At 43.7% G+C, this 16,366-nt stretch overlaps 1 protein-coding gene across 1 annotated transcript in view; it reads left to right on the forward strand.

Annotated features, from left to right (window-relative positions):
- FAM234B (family with sequence similarity 234 member B) overlaps nucleotides 1-16,366 on the forward strand; it is a 36,959-nt gene that overhangs the window by 12,191 nt on the left and 8,402 nt on the right. Inside the window, exons 3-10 of the mRNA XM_012447704.2 lie at nucleotides 1,005-1,103; nucleotides 4,473-4,661; nucleotides 5,780-5,910; nucleotides 9,808-9,955; nucleotides 10,306-10,447; nucleotides 11,451-11,594; nucleotides 11,775-11,856; nucleotides 14,911-15,066. Of these exons, the coding sequence (XP_012303127.1) occupies nucleotides 1,005-1,103; nucleotides 4,473-4,661; nucleotides 5,780-5,910; nucleotides 9,808-9,955; nucleotides 10,306-10,447; nucleotides 11,451-11,594; nucleotides 11,775-11,856; nucleotides 14,911-15,066 (1,091 nt within the window). The remainder of the gene's footprint in view (nucleotides 1-1,004; nucleotides 1,104-4,472; nucleotides 4,662-5,779; nucleotides 5,911-9,807; nucleotides 9,956-10,305; nucleotides 10,448-11,450; nucleotides 11,595-11,774; nucleotides 11,857-14,910; nucleotides 15,067-16,366) is intronic.

A 16,366-nucleotide genomic window follows, 5' to 3' on the forward strand; every position in this document is an offset into this window, starting at 1 on the left:
TTTAAATCATGCTTCCAGTCTTTTTTTTAAAAAAATAAATAAATGACTCTGCTAAGAACATTTTTGTGTATGTTTCCTGATGCAGCGTATAAGAATTTCTCTAAGGCATAAACCTAGGAGTAAAATTGCTAGATCGTATTGTAGAGTGTGTGCATGTTCATTCTTAGTAGTTTATGTTAAATTATTTTCTAATGTGGTTGTACCAATTTACACTTCCGCTAGCAATGTGTGAATTCTCTAAATTTGGTGGATGAGTTCAGATGATGGGGATGCGGGGATGGAAGTCCAGACTCCACACTAGGCCTTTGCTGACACCATCCCTGTGGAGAGAAGGGAGAGGGGTGACTTACTGATGCTACTTGGGGTGGAATTCCTTTGGTCCTGCTAGGTGAGGATGACAGTCCTAGCCCCCACCTGGCTTTCTCTGACATGACCCTGATGGTGGTGGTGGTGGTGGTGGTGGTGGTGGGGTGCCTTGTTACATCCAGGAGAAGGTGGAAGCCAGGCTCTACATTCAGCCTTTGCTATATGGGTGGGTAGGGCTGGGCCCATAATTTTATCTGGGGTGTTTGGGTGGAGTAGAGCAGTTATTATCTAAAACTTTCCTGTCTTGCTGGACTGCACCTTTCCTGGGCTATTGACTAGGGAAGCCAGCCTTTTTTGGGGCTTTTTTGTCTGTACCTGTGGCGTTTCTGGGTTGCTGGCTTTTCCAGAACCCTATCTGGGGTATATGAGGCCAAAAGAAAACCCAGGGGACTCATCACCTTGTCATTCCTTGGGTCTTACAGTCCCTTCTCTCTGCCTTTCAGAGTCATCTTATGTTTGTTTTATGTATAATGTCCAGGGCTTTTCGATGCACTTAGCAGGAGGAGTAGAGAGAAGTGTGTCTACTCCACCTAGTTGAGGAACTGGAGTCTGTCTGGTGTCTACAGAGCTGCTGGCAACAGAGAGCTGGTTTGTGGTAACTTGCTCAAGACCTTTTTGTTTTTTTCTGTGTATATCAGGTGGGGACCTGTCTCCATTGGAACTGGCTGATGTGAATGGAGATGGCCTACGTGATGTGCTTCTCTCCTTTGTGATGTCAAGGAATGGGAGTGCAGTAGGTAAGACACGTGTCTTTTTAAGGCTGCTACAGGGTCACTGTCAGCTAGGAGAAAACATCAGAGTTATGTCCCACGTGGTACTGCAGAAGGGTCTGCAGTGAACAGAAAGTTACCATGGTTCTGTCATATGTGAAAACCCTTATCAGAAAGCTCCCACATATAAATAAAGCTCAGTCTAAGAAATCAGAGGGAGTTACAGCTAGAAGGAATTTTTAGTGGTGACCAGGCCAATGAAGAAACTGCGATGCAGAAAGGAAGCGACTGGCCCACACACTTTGCAATGAACAGTGTTAGTCCTCGGGTGTCGTGAGTTTTCTCCTGGTTTTCCATTGCCTCTTAGATTGTAGTGAACATTGATTTTATGCTACCTCCTCCTATCCCTGGCAGAAAACTTTTGTTCATGGACTTTCACATCTTTACACACACACCTCTTGGCCAGGTGTTTTCCTTTCCCCCTTCAGTTTACTCTTGCAGATCTGCTGTCCATCCTGCTCTCTGCATTGGGAAACTGAGCTGTGTGGATGGTTTCAACAGGCTTCCTTGCCTGCTGGCCTCCTTTCAATGGGGAGCACAGCTCAGAATGGGAGGGAGGAAGAGTGTGAGGAGAAGTATTCACTCCCCTGGCTCCCTCCCCGCCGGGGTCACCACAGGATGGCTGCTACAGCCTTGACCCTGGGTCACAGCTCATTTCAAGGTGGCCCTCCTATAGGACTTTCCTTTTCTGGATTCCAGTAATTGCATCCTCTCCTTGTGTCTTTGTGTGTAGCGGGGTGGCTAACAGTTCTGAGGGTCTGCACTATGGCTTGTGGTGTTTCTACACACTGGCCACATCTTTGTGAATAGTCTCCTTATGAAACCCTCCACAACTTACCCTAATTTAGGCTGCTGTTTCTGGGATCCCAGCTTTTACACACGTCAGCTGTTGAAAAAGAAAATAATGTGTTCTAATTTCAGCCTAAGTACACAAGGCTTTTGGCTGGTCCTGCAGCTTCTACCATGTAGAGGAGTCAAACTGTAGCCTGTGAGCTGATGCAGGGACCTGTGTTCATGCTGAGGGTGCCCTAGTAACTGCTTTTAAGTCATCTAGGCCTTAGAATACACTTCTAGGGTGTTTTAGAGAGTTATTTTCTTCTTTTTTTTTGAGACGGAGTTTTGCTCTTGTTGCCCAGGCTGGAGTGTAATGGCACAATCTTGGCTCACCCCGCAACCTACACCTCCCAGGTTCAATTGATTCTCCTGCCTCAGCCTCCTGAGTAGCTGGGATTACAGGCATGTGCCACTACACCTGGCTAATTTTTGTATTTTTAGTAGAGACGGGGTTTCTCCATGTTGGTCAGGCTGGTCTCAAACTCCCGACCTCAGGTGATCCGCCTGCCTCAGCCTCCCAAAGTGTTGGGATTATAGGTGTGAGCTACCATGCCCAGCCTATTTTAGAGAATTCTAAACCGTGTCTCTTAATTAGTAGGAGTGGCTTTCTGAGGCCTTCATGAGATATGGGAGCAGTCTGCCTGGAGATCTGCTATAGAGAGCATCTCTAGCCTAGGAGTAGATTTCTGTGTGATCAAAACTTGATTACACTTTTCCTACTTGTGACTTCTGAAGTAAAAATCTCCCCCATCTACTTAGATCTAGAGATGTTTTTAGTCATTTGGTATCTTACGCAGTTTGCTTCATATCAAGACTCATAATGGAAAGGCCATGGGTTTGGACACAATGTGGACCAGGCTGATTTGGCCACAGATTGTACAAATGGGGATATAGTGAACATATGGTGCTTCCTATGTGTTATATACCATTGTGTATAACATACGTAATGTATGAAGGAATTTATCCCTCCATACAGTCCTGTGAGGTAGACTCATTATTAATCCCCCTTTTGCACATGAGGAAGGTGAGACATCGTGAGGTTAAAGAACTTGCCCAAAGTCCTGCTGCTGGTAGATGGTAGAGCTGGGGATTTGGGTTCAGGGAGTCTGGCTCTGGAGTTCATGTTCTTGGCCCTCATGCTGCTGTGCCCATAACCCACAAAGCTCTGTGCCACTGGACACAGAGTGATTGAGTTTTTTATTTGTCTACTCACTTGTTCCTGCATTCACTTGGCAACTGTGTGTTGATACTGACTGTGCAGCAGCCGCTGTGCACCATCTCTAGAGTTCTGCTGGTTACACACAGAGTGCCGAACAAGAGGAGCCTGGCCTTGGCCTCGAGGAGTCATGGTCTAGCAGGAAGGGGTAACCCATCACCGCCCGGGGAAAGGTGACTCAGAGCATTGTAGGATGGAGTAGGGTCCTCCAGGAGAAAGAACTGCACAGGATAGGGATCCTAGCACCTTCGAGAAGCCTGGAAGTTACCGGATGCCACCCCTGTTTGTCATATATATCTTCTGGCAACAAGGTCTGAAACAGCCATCCATAGTTCATCACTTGTTTTTAGGTTGTGTATTTAATTAGTCTACCTATGGAGGAATAGGTAGAAGGAAGCTCTAAACGTTTTGTTTACTTATCTGTATTAATTGTTGCTGAAAGTGGAAACTATGAATTGAGTCGTGTCCCTATCCTGGAGGTGAATGTGAAATTGACACGGCAGAAAGTTATGAGTGTGATTTAGTAATTAAGTGACATAAAGGTCTATTTACTGAAGACATGGCTACTCTAATCCCTTACCAGCTGCCCTTGGACCTAGGTATTACATCTTCCTAAGTATTCTTTCCTGACCGGGGCCAAATCAACTGATTCCATAGAACTCAAAACTAGCAAAACCCGCTCATTATTGCTATGTGTAATCTTCAAGTTTATTTTCAAAAAAAATTTTTTCTCTGCTCTCAGGAAGCATTTTCTAGTGATGACTAGAATTCAGGTATTTTGCTCCCTGCTCTGCACACATTCTAGATCAGTCTCATGTTTCCAAGCATATCTTTTCCTCCTGGTTTTTTGTTCCTAACTACTTTTTCGTATTCTTGATTTTGCTACTGTCTCTTACTAGGCAAACAGTTGGTTGCTATAGATGCAGGGCACCTATAGTAGAGGTGCAGAGATTAGTGAGACAGTCTTTCTCCTTAAAGATATCACCATTTAGTTGGGGCTGAGGTGGCAGACATGTAAAGAGAAGTGTTGGGAAAGGTGCAGAAGTGGAGATGCGTTCAACAGCGTAGAGGACACCACAGCTCTTGTCTTACATGAGAAGCGTGTTAAGCAGAGATGACAGGCACTCTGTGTTCACACCTTGCTGTCAGAAGTGTGGGAGCGAGCTGAATGCACAAGTATGGTTGCTGCCTTACCAACATCCACTTGTGGTTTTCTGGCCTCTTGTTCATCTCTGCCTCTTATCTCCCTGCCTGCTTTCCTTTTTTATCTCTCTGTGTGCTTTTAGGTGTCTCCAGGCCAGCTGCTAATCTTGTGTGCCTTTCGGGGATGAATGGCAGCACACTGTGGTCTAGTCTTCTCCCCGAGGAGGCCCGAGATATCACATGTTTGAAGCTGATACCAGGAAACTTGGCTGAAACCATCTGCCTTGTGACAGGGACACACAAGATGCTCAGTGCATTCAATGCATCGTCAGGTAAAGACCATTTACCACAAAAGCGCTTTGCATCTATGAGCTGTAATTTTGGATTAGAATTATCTGCTGAGTAGGGGACCTTTTGACTCTCACATGGTGGAAAGTCTGATTTCCTGCTCTGGAAGGTGGTTATTAAGGGAAATGAGAGAGAAGGTTTGGGCAGATTGAGTAAACAGATCCATGGTTCAACCTGTTTGGTGATAGGATGGGGCTGAACCGAATTACCCAAACAGAAACTACCCTGAGGCCTTTCGTGTATAAATAGTCTCCCGACTCTGTTCTTTGTACAAAAGACAACTGAACTTTGGCTCTTCATATTTGATATACATGGGATCCATGTGTAAACCTGGGCATTAACTACTTAAAAAAATATGTCAGTGACGAAATCAAGGTTTGTTGAGGCTTGTTGACTGGACTTTTTAGGTTTTTATTGCATTCAGACATACAGGACAAAGGGAATGAAGAAGAATCCCATGTCCCGAAGCTCCTACAAAATCCTAAGTTTACAGCCCATAGGCTTGGTACCGCTGGGCTGTGTGCTCACGTAGAGCTGAATAAATAACATCCTTCCCAGGTTTAGAGGTTGGTGTTTGGTCGTGGGGTGCTTCTCAGTGAAAAAACTAGGATTTGAGTTAACTGTAAAACTGAATCCATCTTGAAAACTTTTGATGATGCTGTGGTGCTTACTTATGTGACCATGGGGGAGAAGCAAGGAGAGTGGTCTGGTCAGCTGCCCTGGATGGTTCCTTAATAGTTATAACCTCTAACAGATCATTTCCCTCAGCCCAGGCACGGGAGCCCTTCTTTGTTGGAAAGGAGTTAGCACCTCCATTTCATCTAAAAAAAATCTACGTTAGAAATTACCGCATGGATTTGTTAGCCAGATACTTGAGGATTCAGATCACTCTCCCTGCTCCCTCCTCCTCAGTGAGACAAAAACTAAAGAAAATAAGTAGGTAGGAGTTGCTATCTGTCATTCAGCCTATTGTGTTTCACTTTTCTGGTCTGGGAACATGGCATCTGCCTTTTCCAGAGGCAGGAAGCTGTCAGAGTGACCAGCCTATGTGTCCTTCCCTAGGGAAAGCCATTTGGACTTTAAACTATGTGTCCTTCCACAGGGAAAGCCATCTGGACTTTAAACCCAAACTACTTGTCCAACGGTACCTTGGCCGCCCCAGTCGTGGTGCTGCCAGACTTGGATGAAGACGGCGTTCGAGACCTAGTGGTTCTGGCCATTGGGGAATTGCAGGTATGATCTGTTAAATGGTTTTTGTTTCTTATGGGGAATGCTTCCATTTTAGTTGTCTCACCTCCTCGTGTTGCTGTTATAAATGCTGCTTGAAATGTTCTTTTTACGAGAGCTTAGGTTTAAGTAAATTCTCTTTGTGAGGTTAAGTGAATACATGACATTATGAACCCATTTTCCCTGGAGTGGAGTGGAGCTTTAGAGTCAGATAGTTCTGTGTGTAAATTCCACCTCTACCACTTTGTATCTCTGCGGCCTTGGGCAAGTCATGGAGCCTGTCCAAGTTCTGGTTTCTTCATATGTAAAAAGGGCATGTTATATCTACATGTATAATTGTTATGAAAATTAGAGCTAACATGTTTAAAGTGCCTAGAATAGTGCCTATTTTTTACTGTGTGTATGTATTTTTAGTTTTACTATATTTTATATATATGTACATTTTATGTCAGTTATAAAACAATAGAACAGGCTGATACAAAGTCCATAAAAGATTTACAGAAAAAAATCTAAGTCAAGCAATAATAACAACAATGACCAAAGAAAGGTGTGTTGTAATCTAGGCTGTGACAAGGCAGACTTTGATTCAGGACAGCGACCTTTGAATTATGGTCCTAAATTATGCTTTGCAGGAACTTCAGTGTGCTGCAAGTAATTACTCTGTACACAGGTGAAGTAAGAGTAGTCTTTCCCCCAAATCACAGGAAGGAATAAATTAATGAACAGGACGTACTCAATTTTAAGTGTTTATTCTAGAACTATTTTTCAGAACTTTTGTCAAAGTTTCTCTAAGATTTTTTCTCAGACTTCCTAGTGTGTCTGCCAGGGAAATGCTTGTGCACAAAACAGTCAAGCAATCGGCCGAGAATATTTGTGGAAAAATGTGAATATGCCTAATTTTGCTTCATTTGATAACATTTTAATTTTAATAAACCTTGTGTTTGCTGTTGTGATCTTTGTATTGCATATATGGAGTAGAGTTGTAAATTCTGCAGGTAAAATTACATGGAATGGAATGAAATCTGTTAAGATTTTGGGGCTTTCTGCCAACAGCCCCCGAAAGTCAGAGCGCCCCATCAGCCATGAGTTTTGAGGAGCACTGCTCTAGCACGTTAAACTCTCCCTTACATTTGCAAGATAAAGGAAAGATCTAGAATGAGCTAAATTTCTGAAGTCTACTTAGTTTTAAGCTTTTTAAGTTTTAAGGGTACTTTGTGTTCATTTTCTTTAGCTAGTTGGTCTCAAAGTGGACCTGAACCAAGGATTCAGGAATTATTCATGTAATCTTTTTTATCCCAGCCATTGTGAATAAAGAGATTGGGGACTAGGGAAAATTTGAATTATTACTTCCATCAGGGAGCAGTTCTCTGAAGGGGAACATATGGCGAGGAACAGCAAGCCTTTGAACAAGTTTTTATGTCGTGATTGAATTTAGAAATCTTGGTCTCACCACCCCGTCTGGCTGCTTATTAGCTGGTGGTGGTTGGTGGGATAGTGGCTCGGGCCCTTGGGGACCCTCCATAGTAAGGAGGTCTTCACTGGAGGAAGCGGCTTCTTGTCCACTGTTACTCTGTGCCCTTTGTGTTGGTCTTTACTCAGTGTATCGCCCATCTTGCCTTACAGAATTTACTTGTTTTCACAATAGGGTACAGCTAGGGCATAGTCTCTGTTCTGCTTGAAAAGTGGTAGACAGTTCTAGGAAAACCTTGCAGAGGCACTGGGTATATAGCACAGCAGCTTCATCTTTGTACTGACCTCTTTCAACCTCTATACTAGCAACAAGTTACCCGAGGAACTTGTATAAGCTCCTGAGATGGAAGACTCTCTCATCACAAGGAAGGAAATCTATCTCTATGACTTAGAGTGATTGCATTTGTTGATCTGGGTTTAGAGTGAAGTAGGCTTGGAGAACTGGACCTGATTTGGGATTAGAAGAACTGATGTGGTCTAGAACATTAGTGGCAAGGGACCTTGAAGACCATCTGATTAACCTTCTTGCACCACGTTTTGATCTCTGGTTCAGCATTACAGACATATTGGCACCCCTACTCTCTCGGAGCACCCAAGCTGATGAGAATAACACTAATTTGTGAGGCAGTCCATTTCATTTTTGGGCCAGCTCCAGAAAATTCTGTCCTAAGCAGAAAGAAATCTGCTTTCTCATAGCTTCCACTCATTATTCTAGCCTCATTCCCATAGAGCTCCTCTGAATGAGTCTAATCCTCTTTCTATAGGAAAGCCCTTTAACCATTAGCCTGGTCCCTTTAAGCTTGCTACTCAAGGCTAAATATCCCCATTTCTTTTTATTTTATTGTATTTTTTTTAATTTTTGAGATGGAGTCTTGCTCTGTTGCCCAGGCTAGAGTACAGTGGTGCAATCTTGGCTCACTGCAACCTCTGCCTTCTGAGTTCAAGCAATTATCCTGCCTCAGCCTCCTGAGTAGCTGGGATTACAGGTGCACACCACCATGCTTGGCTAATTTTCGTATTTTTAATAGAGACGAGTTTCACCAGGTTGGTGAAGCTGGTCTTGAACCCCTGACCTTGTGATCTGCCCACCTCTGCCTCCGAAATTGCTGGGATTACAGGTGTGAGCCACTGCGCCCGATCCCCTTTGCATTCTAGTTTGTCCAAATCGCTTTTAAAATGTGGTACTTATATCTAAAAACAGCATTTTATTTGTAGTATAACCAATTATATCAACCTAAGGGAATTGTTACTTATTTTGATGTAGACTCTGTATTTCTGTTTTTGCAGCCAAAGATCATAATAGCATTCCTCAGATTTGCTTTTTGTTTATAATCAGTTTAAGTACCTAACAATAGGTACCTAATTAAAGCACCCTTATTAATAGGCCAGTTTTTTTTTTCTGACAGATTTTGACTCATCTTCCAGCCTAAGGTTTTCTTGAATTTTGAGTCTGTCATATGCCATATCCCTCTCAGCTTTGTGATAAACTTGAATTCTGTTCTTTCAAGTCTTTGATGAGAATGTTTAATAGGAATGGGGCAATAGCAGAGTGCTATGACATTCCTCTAAAAGCCGCCCTCTAGGTTTGTATTGATCCCATAAGTAGCTTTTCATGGTACACTGCAAACCACATTTCTTCATCTTGTCCATAGTTCATGATGATAAACTTTATCAAAAGCTTTATTGATGTCAAGATATCAGTAAAATCCTCATATTTCTTAACTGGTGACTCTGTCCCCAAAAGAAAATCCTCTAGAGCTGAGGTTGGCAACTGTGGCCTGTAGGTTAAATTTGGCCCACTACTTGTTTTTGTAAATAGATTTTTAATGGAACACACTCACACCCATTCATTTGTATATTGTTTATGACTGCTTTCACACTGGAACAGCAGAGTAGAGTAGTTTCTACAAAGATCATCTAGCTGGCAAAGCCTAAAATATATACCATTTGGCCCTTCATAGAAGAAGTTTGCTGATCTCTCCTTGAGAATAATGTTGATGGTGTCCAGGCCAGACATCTAATGTTCTGATGGGAGAGCACTGCCTGGATTGATTCTACCTGGAACCAAATATTACTGGGGATTTCTAGGTATGGAAGTAAAGACCCAGGGGCCAACCATCCTATTTTTAGCTGTAGGCTAGAATTCTGTGCCTCAGGAGACTGTTCAGCAAGCAACAATTGTGCTTCAGAGAAACTGTCTGAGGTGTTTTGAAGATGGCCTTGGCCTGGCTCTAGTAAGGCAGTGGATCATATGCCTCACTTGCTTACTTGCAGAAGAATAAAGTGAAGCCAGGTTTGGGTTGGTGCTTCCGAACTTGGGGAAATGTTTCTGAACCCGTGGCTAATGAGGAGGCAGTGACTGTCTGGAGAAGCCATTTGATTAGGAAACCATAGGGTTTCTGTTGACTCCACCCCCTTCTCTTACTTTCCCAGCCAGATCTGTGCTTTCTGCTGGTGTCTGGTCGGACAGGAAGTCCATTGGGCCGACCTGTGAAGTACAACATCGTGGGAGTTGGGAATCTGATTGGTCCTCAGGTTTACATCACCACAAATGGGGCCGTCTACATCCTGTTTGGCTTTGGTAAGAAGCAAGGCTAGTTTTTGCTACTGTTCCCCACTGGTGTATGTGATGAGACCTTCCTTGTGAGACAGAGTGAAAGCTCAGGAACTCCTGAGCTTCCCATAGCCTTCTAATGCAGGGGCCTCTCACTCTCCCCCACCGATCACAGGCTGTTGACTCTGCTTGCTGCCTCTTCTAAAGGGAAGACGCTTGTCCAGCACCCACTTAATCACCTCCCGATTTGTTCCATGTTGTCCAGTCTGGGTGGGCTCTGTTAGACACATCTGGTCTGTGTCTTTTGCTCAGATCCTCACCTTGGGACAGTTCTGTTACAATCAACTTCTCAGTGTTGGTTCTTCCTGTGGTGCTAGGAAATATACAGGCTGTCGCCCTGCGGGACATTTTTGTTCAGGCCCAAAATCGAGACAGCTCACCACCTTCTCTGCAGATAGAAGAGCCAGAATGGGAGAAGCGAAGATCCATCAACCTGTCTGAGCTCATTGACGTTTACAGGTAGGGCAGACTTCTGTCTGTGGTCACAGTGAGATCTCCTGTGGACTCACGTGTCTTTGAGTTTCTAAGTTTGGTTGGGTTGGGCTGGTGAATATGTGGGTAGAGGTTTGGGGGAAACAGTGCTAATCTGAATTTACCATCTTCTGATCTGGTTAACATGAGTTAGCAATTTTCTTATCTTGATAACGTAATGTGTTGATATCTATGTGTTGGTGACCATGTGTGATCATTCCTCAGGTAGGGTGCAAGGTAGGATACTTAGGGCTCTGAGTCAGAGCAGTGAGGGAGAGAAACTTATCTGTTTGTGAAACTGTGCTGAAGGATCTGACCTCCTCTTTTCCTGTATTTTTCTCTTAGTTGAAGCATCATTTTGACAGAAGCAAGGATAGCATCCATGAAATCTTATTTTTTATTTTTATTTATTAACTAGAAGCATGAAGTTTGCCACATGCCGGGGATTTTACCCATTTAAACCCAAGCCTGGCTAATAATTGTTTTGTTCTTTTCTGCCTGAAGTTCCAAATCATTTTCTAACATTTTCTTAGGGAGTATCATGTTTTGGCAAATTTGACAGGTATTAAGTAGAAAGGACCCAGTGGCACCGAGTAAGAACTAATTCAGTGAAGTATCTGTCATGGGCTGCTGCCCAAGCTCATTGACAACCTCTGGCCTCCTGTCCAGGTCTCTGTCTGCCTTCCCTATAATTGTCCTCGTCTCTGTTGCCTTTCCCAGAGTGTCCCGTGTGAGAGATATTGCACTGGACCGCTTTTCCTGTGAGTTCCTTTTGAACTTGTATGGAATTTTCTGGGGTCCTTGGATTCTAAGGTCAAGAAAATGAGATTCAAGTGAAACAACAGTGTGTCCCACTTGATGAGATATTGGTGGGGCATGAATATAAGAGCGTATACAGGTGTACGTATACTGAGAGGAAAAAGCCAAAAATAAATGGCTCAAAAATCTCGTCCAAGCCAGAGACTAACTGTTGGGGTCTTATTTAACCCAGTGATGGTGTTGAGCTACTCCAGATGGTGAAGGCACCAGATTCCAACTGCAGCAACCTTCTGATTACAACCAGACAAGGTCTTGTGCTGCTTCGGGGGCAAAATCTTACACCTTACTGGACATTGAGCCTTCAAGGCCTGCGCAGGTTTGCAGTGTGCTTTTTCTCGTGTTTGCTATTTATCCACTTTCCCATGTTTAAAAGTTGTCCAGAACAATTGCTTGCAATTCTTATATCTGGGGCCACTGCAAGAGAAGGGAGGGAGAGTTCTTAGTTTTCCTGTTTTTCTTTTTCACTACTGATTTCTTACTTTGTCCTTATTTGCAGCCAGCCTACTCCTGGATATTTCACTGATGATCAGACATTAGACTTCCTTCTGCAGATACAGGATGGAGTTGGGATGAAAAAGGTAAAACTTTGGGCCTCAGATCAGTCAAAGCATATGTAAAGTATATACTTTGTGTTCAACCTTCTGCTATGCACAGCGTGGAATAAAAAGAACCTAAAATATAATCTCTGCTTTCAAAGAACTCAAAGCCTCACTGAGTGGATAAAATGAAAACTCACAATTCCATGCTAAAATTTGTAGCACTGGAAGTCTTTCTAGAATAATCTCCTTCCTATATAGGAGTTTCTTGTTCTGGATCCCTAGCTTACAGTTAGGCAGTGGGAGCCTTCTGAAATCTCTTGGTGGAGAAAGGCAGGTATAAAGAAATGTAACGCTTTAGCACACAGCTATACCTAAGATTTCAGAGAAGCCTACAGTGACTGAGTTTTTATGGAAGACCTTGTAAAGGAGGGAAATATAAGCAGGGCTTTTTCTTTTTTTCGAGAAGGAGTTTCGCTCTTGTTGCCCAGGTTGGAGCGCAATGATGTGATCTCGGCTTACGGCAACCTCCACCTCCCAGGTTCAAGTGATTCTCCTGCCTCAGCTTCCTGAGTAGCTGGAGTTACAGGCGTGAGCCACCATGCCCAGCTAATTTTGTATTTTTAGTAGAGACAGGTTTTCTCCATGTTAGTTAGGCTGGTCTCGAACACTTGACCTCAGGTGATCTGCCTGCCTTGGCCTCCCAAAGTGCTGGAATTACAGGCATGAGCCACTGCACCCGGCCAAGCACGGCTTTTAAAAGCTGAATGGTATTTATGTGGACAGGAAGACATGCCAGGTCAGGGGCGCCAAGACCAGAGGCCCAGAGACAGAAAGGATAGAGTGTGTTCTAAGGACACTGAATAGATCTTTTCAATATTACATGAAGTTGTATATTGTGAGAATATAGTGATTGGATAGATGACTTTCATTTCTTTTAACATTACAGCAGAATTATAATTGATCTTGCATTTTGATTTATTTTCACTGTGAAATATATTATCTATCTTTATATTGCACACTGTTCCCTGAGAGAGAAAAAGAATTCAACAGACACTTTATCATCACCTTTAATATGTGCCAACTTCCGTGCTGAATGCTGGAGACACAAAATTAATGGAGACAGAGTCACTACCTAGCTCTACCACATGGTAGAAAGTGCTGTTGCGGAGGTTTGCACAGGGGTCCACTGGGGACACAGGGAGCAGATGGAGTGCGGCGAGCTGAAGGGCCAGGGAGGCAAGAGGTACCTCATGTTGGTCAGGGGCTGTATGTGGAGAATTATGAGGGCAGAGCAAAGGTTTGCGGAATAGGTAGGTAAGTGTGGGCTGAGATGCACTCCCACCAGAGAGATGAGAATGAGGTCAGCTTACCGAGGGCCCTTAAAGCACAGCTGTAGAATCTGGAGGAGGCATTGGAGGCCATAGGGCTATGTGGTAATGGGCAGAGGACAGATACAGTGATAAAAGCATCATGTTGGGGAGGGACTTCCGGCAGCGTTATGTACGAAAAGCCAATGCCTGTGTATAATTGAAAGGACTTTCCGATACAGATTGGAATTTCACTGGTGCTGGGAGGCTAACGGAAGAAGGGTGTATAGTAGGTATAGTAGGTTGAAGGTGGAGATGCTGAGAGTTTTATAGCCCTGGGTTTTAATCCTGCCACCACTACTTACCGGAGATCTTGGGCATATTACCTAATCTTGCCTAGCTATAGTTTCTACATTTATAAAATGGGGTAATATTACCTGCCTTCGTAGGGTTATTGTGACAGTTAAATGAAATAATGTGTTTGAGTAGATAAAAGTTTTTAGTGTAGTGTCTCTAGACTTCCTTTTTCCCGAAGACTGCCAAAGGGAATGGTTTTTTTTTTTTTTTTTTTTTTTGAGATGGAGTCTTGCACTGTCACCTGGGCTGGAGGGCAATGGTGTGATCTTGGCTCACTGCAACCTCCGCCTCCCGAGTTCACACGATTCTCCTGCCTTAGCCTCCCAAGTAGCTGGGATTACAGACGCACACCACCACACCTGGCTAATTTTTTGTATTTTTAGTAGAGATGAGGTTTCATTATGTTGGCCAGACTGGTCTTGAGCTCCTAACCATGTGATCTGCCCACCTTGGCCTCCCCAAAGTGCTGAGATTAAACTGCTCCTCTGTTTTTCTTTCTCTGCTGGTTCAGAAGATTTTGTCTCTGCCAGGCTGGTTCCAGGAACTTGTGTGATACTGAATCTGAGCATAGGCAGAGAAAGGCAGGATTCAGGAGCCTGGAAGAATAGGGCAAGTGGATGTCCAAAGAGTTTAGGTCCTCCACTTTCAGAAGCATGGAGACGCTGAGCAGGAGGGAGTAAGGATGCTTAGGCTGGAGGAAACTGGGGAGCTTCTTGGAGATTTTGGTAAATGAGAGGCTCTAGATTTGTGAGGTATTTAGGGTGAAGAGCAGTTATAAGTGTTGCCAGGATTATGAATTTTAACCCCTTCATGATTATCCTTTGAGAAATGCAACTAGGCAATGAATTCCCTCTTGGATTATTATTATTATTATTTGGCTGTTTAAATGGCGCTGCTTTAAATTTGAGACTTCCCTAGCTCCACATGCCACGACAACCAAGAGTCAGATCCAAGAGTCAGATCCATAAAGCTGGGAACATCGTGCCCGAGGGCAGCGTTCATAGGGCCATTGTTTCCTGAGTGGCTGCTGTGTTGTGAAGAATAAGGTGTTGCTGTGGGCATCTCCAGAGGGGCTGCTCTCTCTGTCTGAGGACTGTCCTAAACATGGACAATCCCTGTGTCCACATCACTTCCTGTATCTCAGAGCCTCCTTTTCTCACCTGTAAAATGGGGTGGACTACATGATTTCAGTGTCCCTTTCCCACTTGAAAACTTTGCAGTTCTTGAAACTCTATTAAATGGGAACAAGGGCTGCGGAAGCTTAGGTCCTGGTCCTTAGCCATTATTCATGCTCTCTGAACACCCAGTTTGCTTGCATCTTAAAAGCTTAACCTGTTAATATTTGTGTTATTTGAATACCTGTGCATTTTCTGGGCCTGCTGTTTTTTTGAGGTCTGATCACGTTCACTCTCTGTCTTCTCTTTTGTAGATGATGGTTGTGGATGGTGACTCTGGCTCCGTTATTTGGAGTTACAGTGCTCCATGTCACATGAAAGAAACGCCAGCCACCTCAGCAGTTACTTCAGACCAGAAGTCTGTCTTCCTCTTCTGGGCCGAAGGGCTGTCACCTGCATCTCCCAATTCTGTGAGTGAGCCTGAGAGGGTCCCTTTTTCATTTTGTCAGACAGCAGCTGCTGTGCTGGGCTGACTGCATTCTGGAGATGTTATTTGGCCCATCACTTTCTAAGGGGTTGGGGTAGAAACAAGTCAGCACTCGCTGGAGAAAAGCAGGAACCTGTGTCCTCCTGAACCACACCTTTGCCAGTTAGCAGAGAACGTGAATGCGGACAACAGCCCCCTAACTGCTGGCTACTGATAGTGGGAGGCTGAATAAAGAATAAGTCCTCCCAAGATACTAGATCCAAATTTACAGATAATTAATACATGCTGCAGTTGTTGAAGAGGATAAGTCATTTTGACTGGTCTGGAGTGGGCAGAGAAAATTTCATGGAGGGGTAAGGCTGGGCTTTGAGGCGTGTGCCCTGAGACTGAAGGATTGGGGATGGGGGAGGGTGGCCAGCAGTTGGAGAGGGACATTGACCAGATAAAACTGAGAGGTCATTTAGGGAACTATGGGACAGAAGGTCTGACACCTAGAAGGCAGATTTTAGAAAGTCTTAAATGTTACACTGCAGTATTTTCATGGGGTTGATGAGGCAGGGTGCCACCTGTAATAGGTACTTGGGAGTTTTTAGTGAGACTCACCCTGACTTAGTTCAGTGAAACACACCTTGACTCAGCACTTTCTGTGTGCCAGGCACTGTGATCTCTGTAGGAACCTAAGGATAAACTGAAAATAATCTTGGCCCTCTAGGTAAGGCAGATGGTCCACGGATAATGGAGGGAACCTGATGGAGGCAGGATCCTGAATTCATCAACCAAGCTCAGCCAACAAGTCATGCAACTTTTCTGAGCCTCATTGTCTTTATCCATTAATGAAGATGCTAACATATTCACTCATTTGAGGATCAGATTTACCTAAATCTAGGTCATATTTCTAACTCTGATATGTCCTAACATGTGACCATGGGCAATTTATCTAACATTTTAACTTCCTCCCCTGAATATGAGGGGACTTCAGAAAGTTTATGGAAAAGTGAAATTAGAATATAAAAATAAAAAATATGAACTTTATTTCTCAACATAAGCTCCATCAAGTTCAAGACACTTTTGTAACCACTGATACCAGCCATTTAGTCTATCCCTAAAGAACTGAGGGTCCTGGGAATTTAACCATGTCAATGCAGTCTTTTTTTATATTATACACTGAAGAAAAATGAGAGCCCTTCAAAGACTTTTTTAAGGTTAGGAAACTAAAGAAAGTCACAAGGAGCTAAATCAGAAGTGTAAGGTGGATGCCTCATGATTTCCCATTGAAACTCACA

This window comes from Aotus nancymaae, unplaced genomic scaffold (genome assembly GCF_030222135.1).
Source record: "Aotus nancymaae isolate 86718 unplaced genomic scaffold, 86718_ANA_hifiasm-v0.15.2.pri h1tg000016l, whole genome shotgun sequence".
Lineage (NCBI taxonomy): Eukaryota > Metazoa > Chordata > Mammalia > Primates > Aotidae > Aotus > Aotus nancymaae.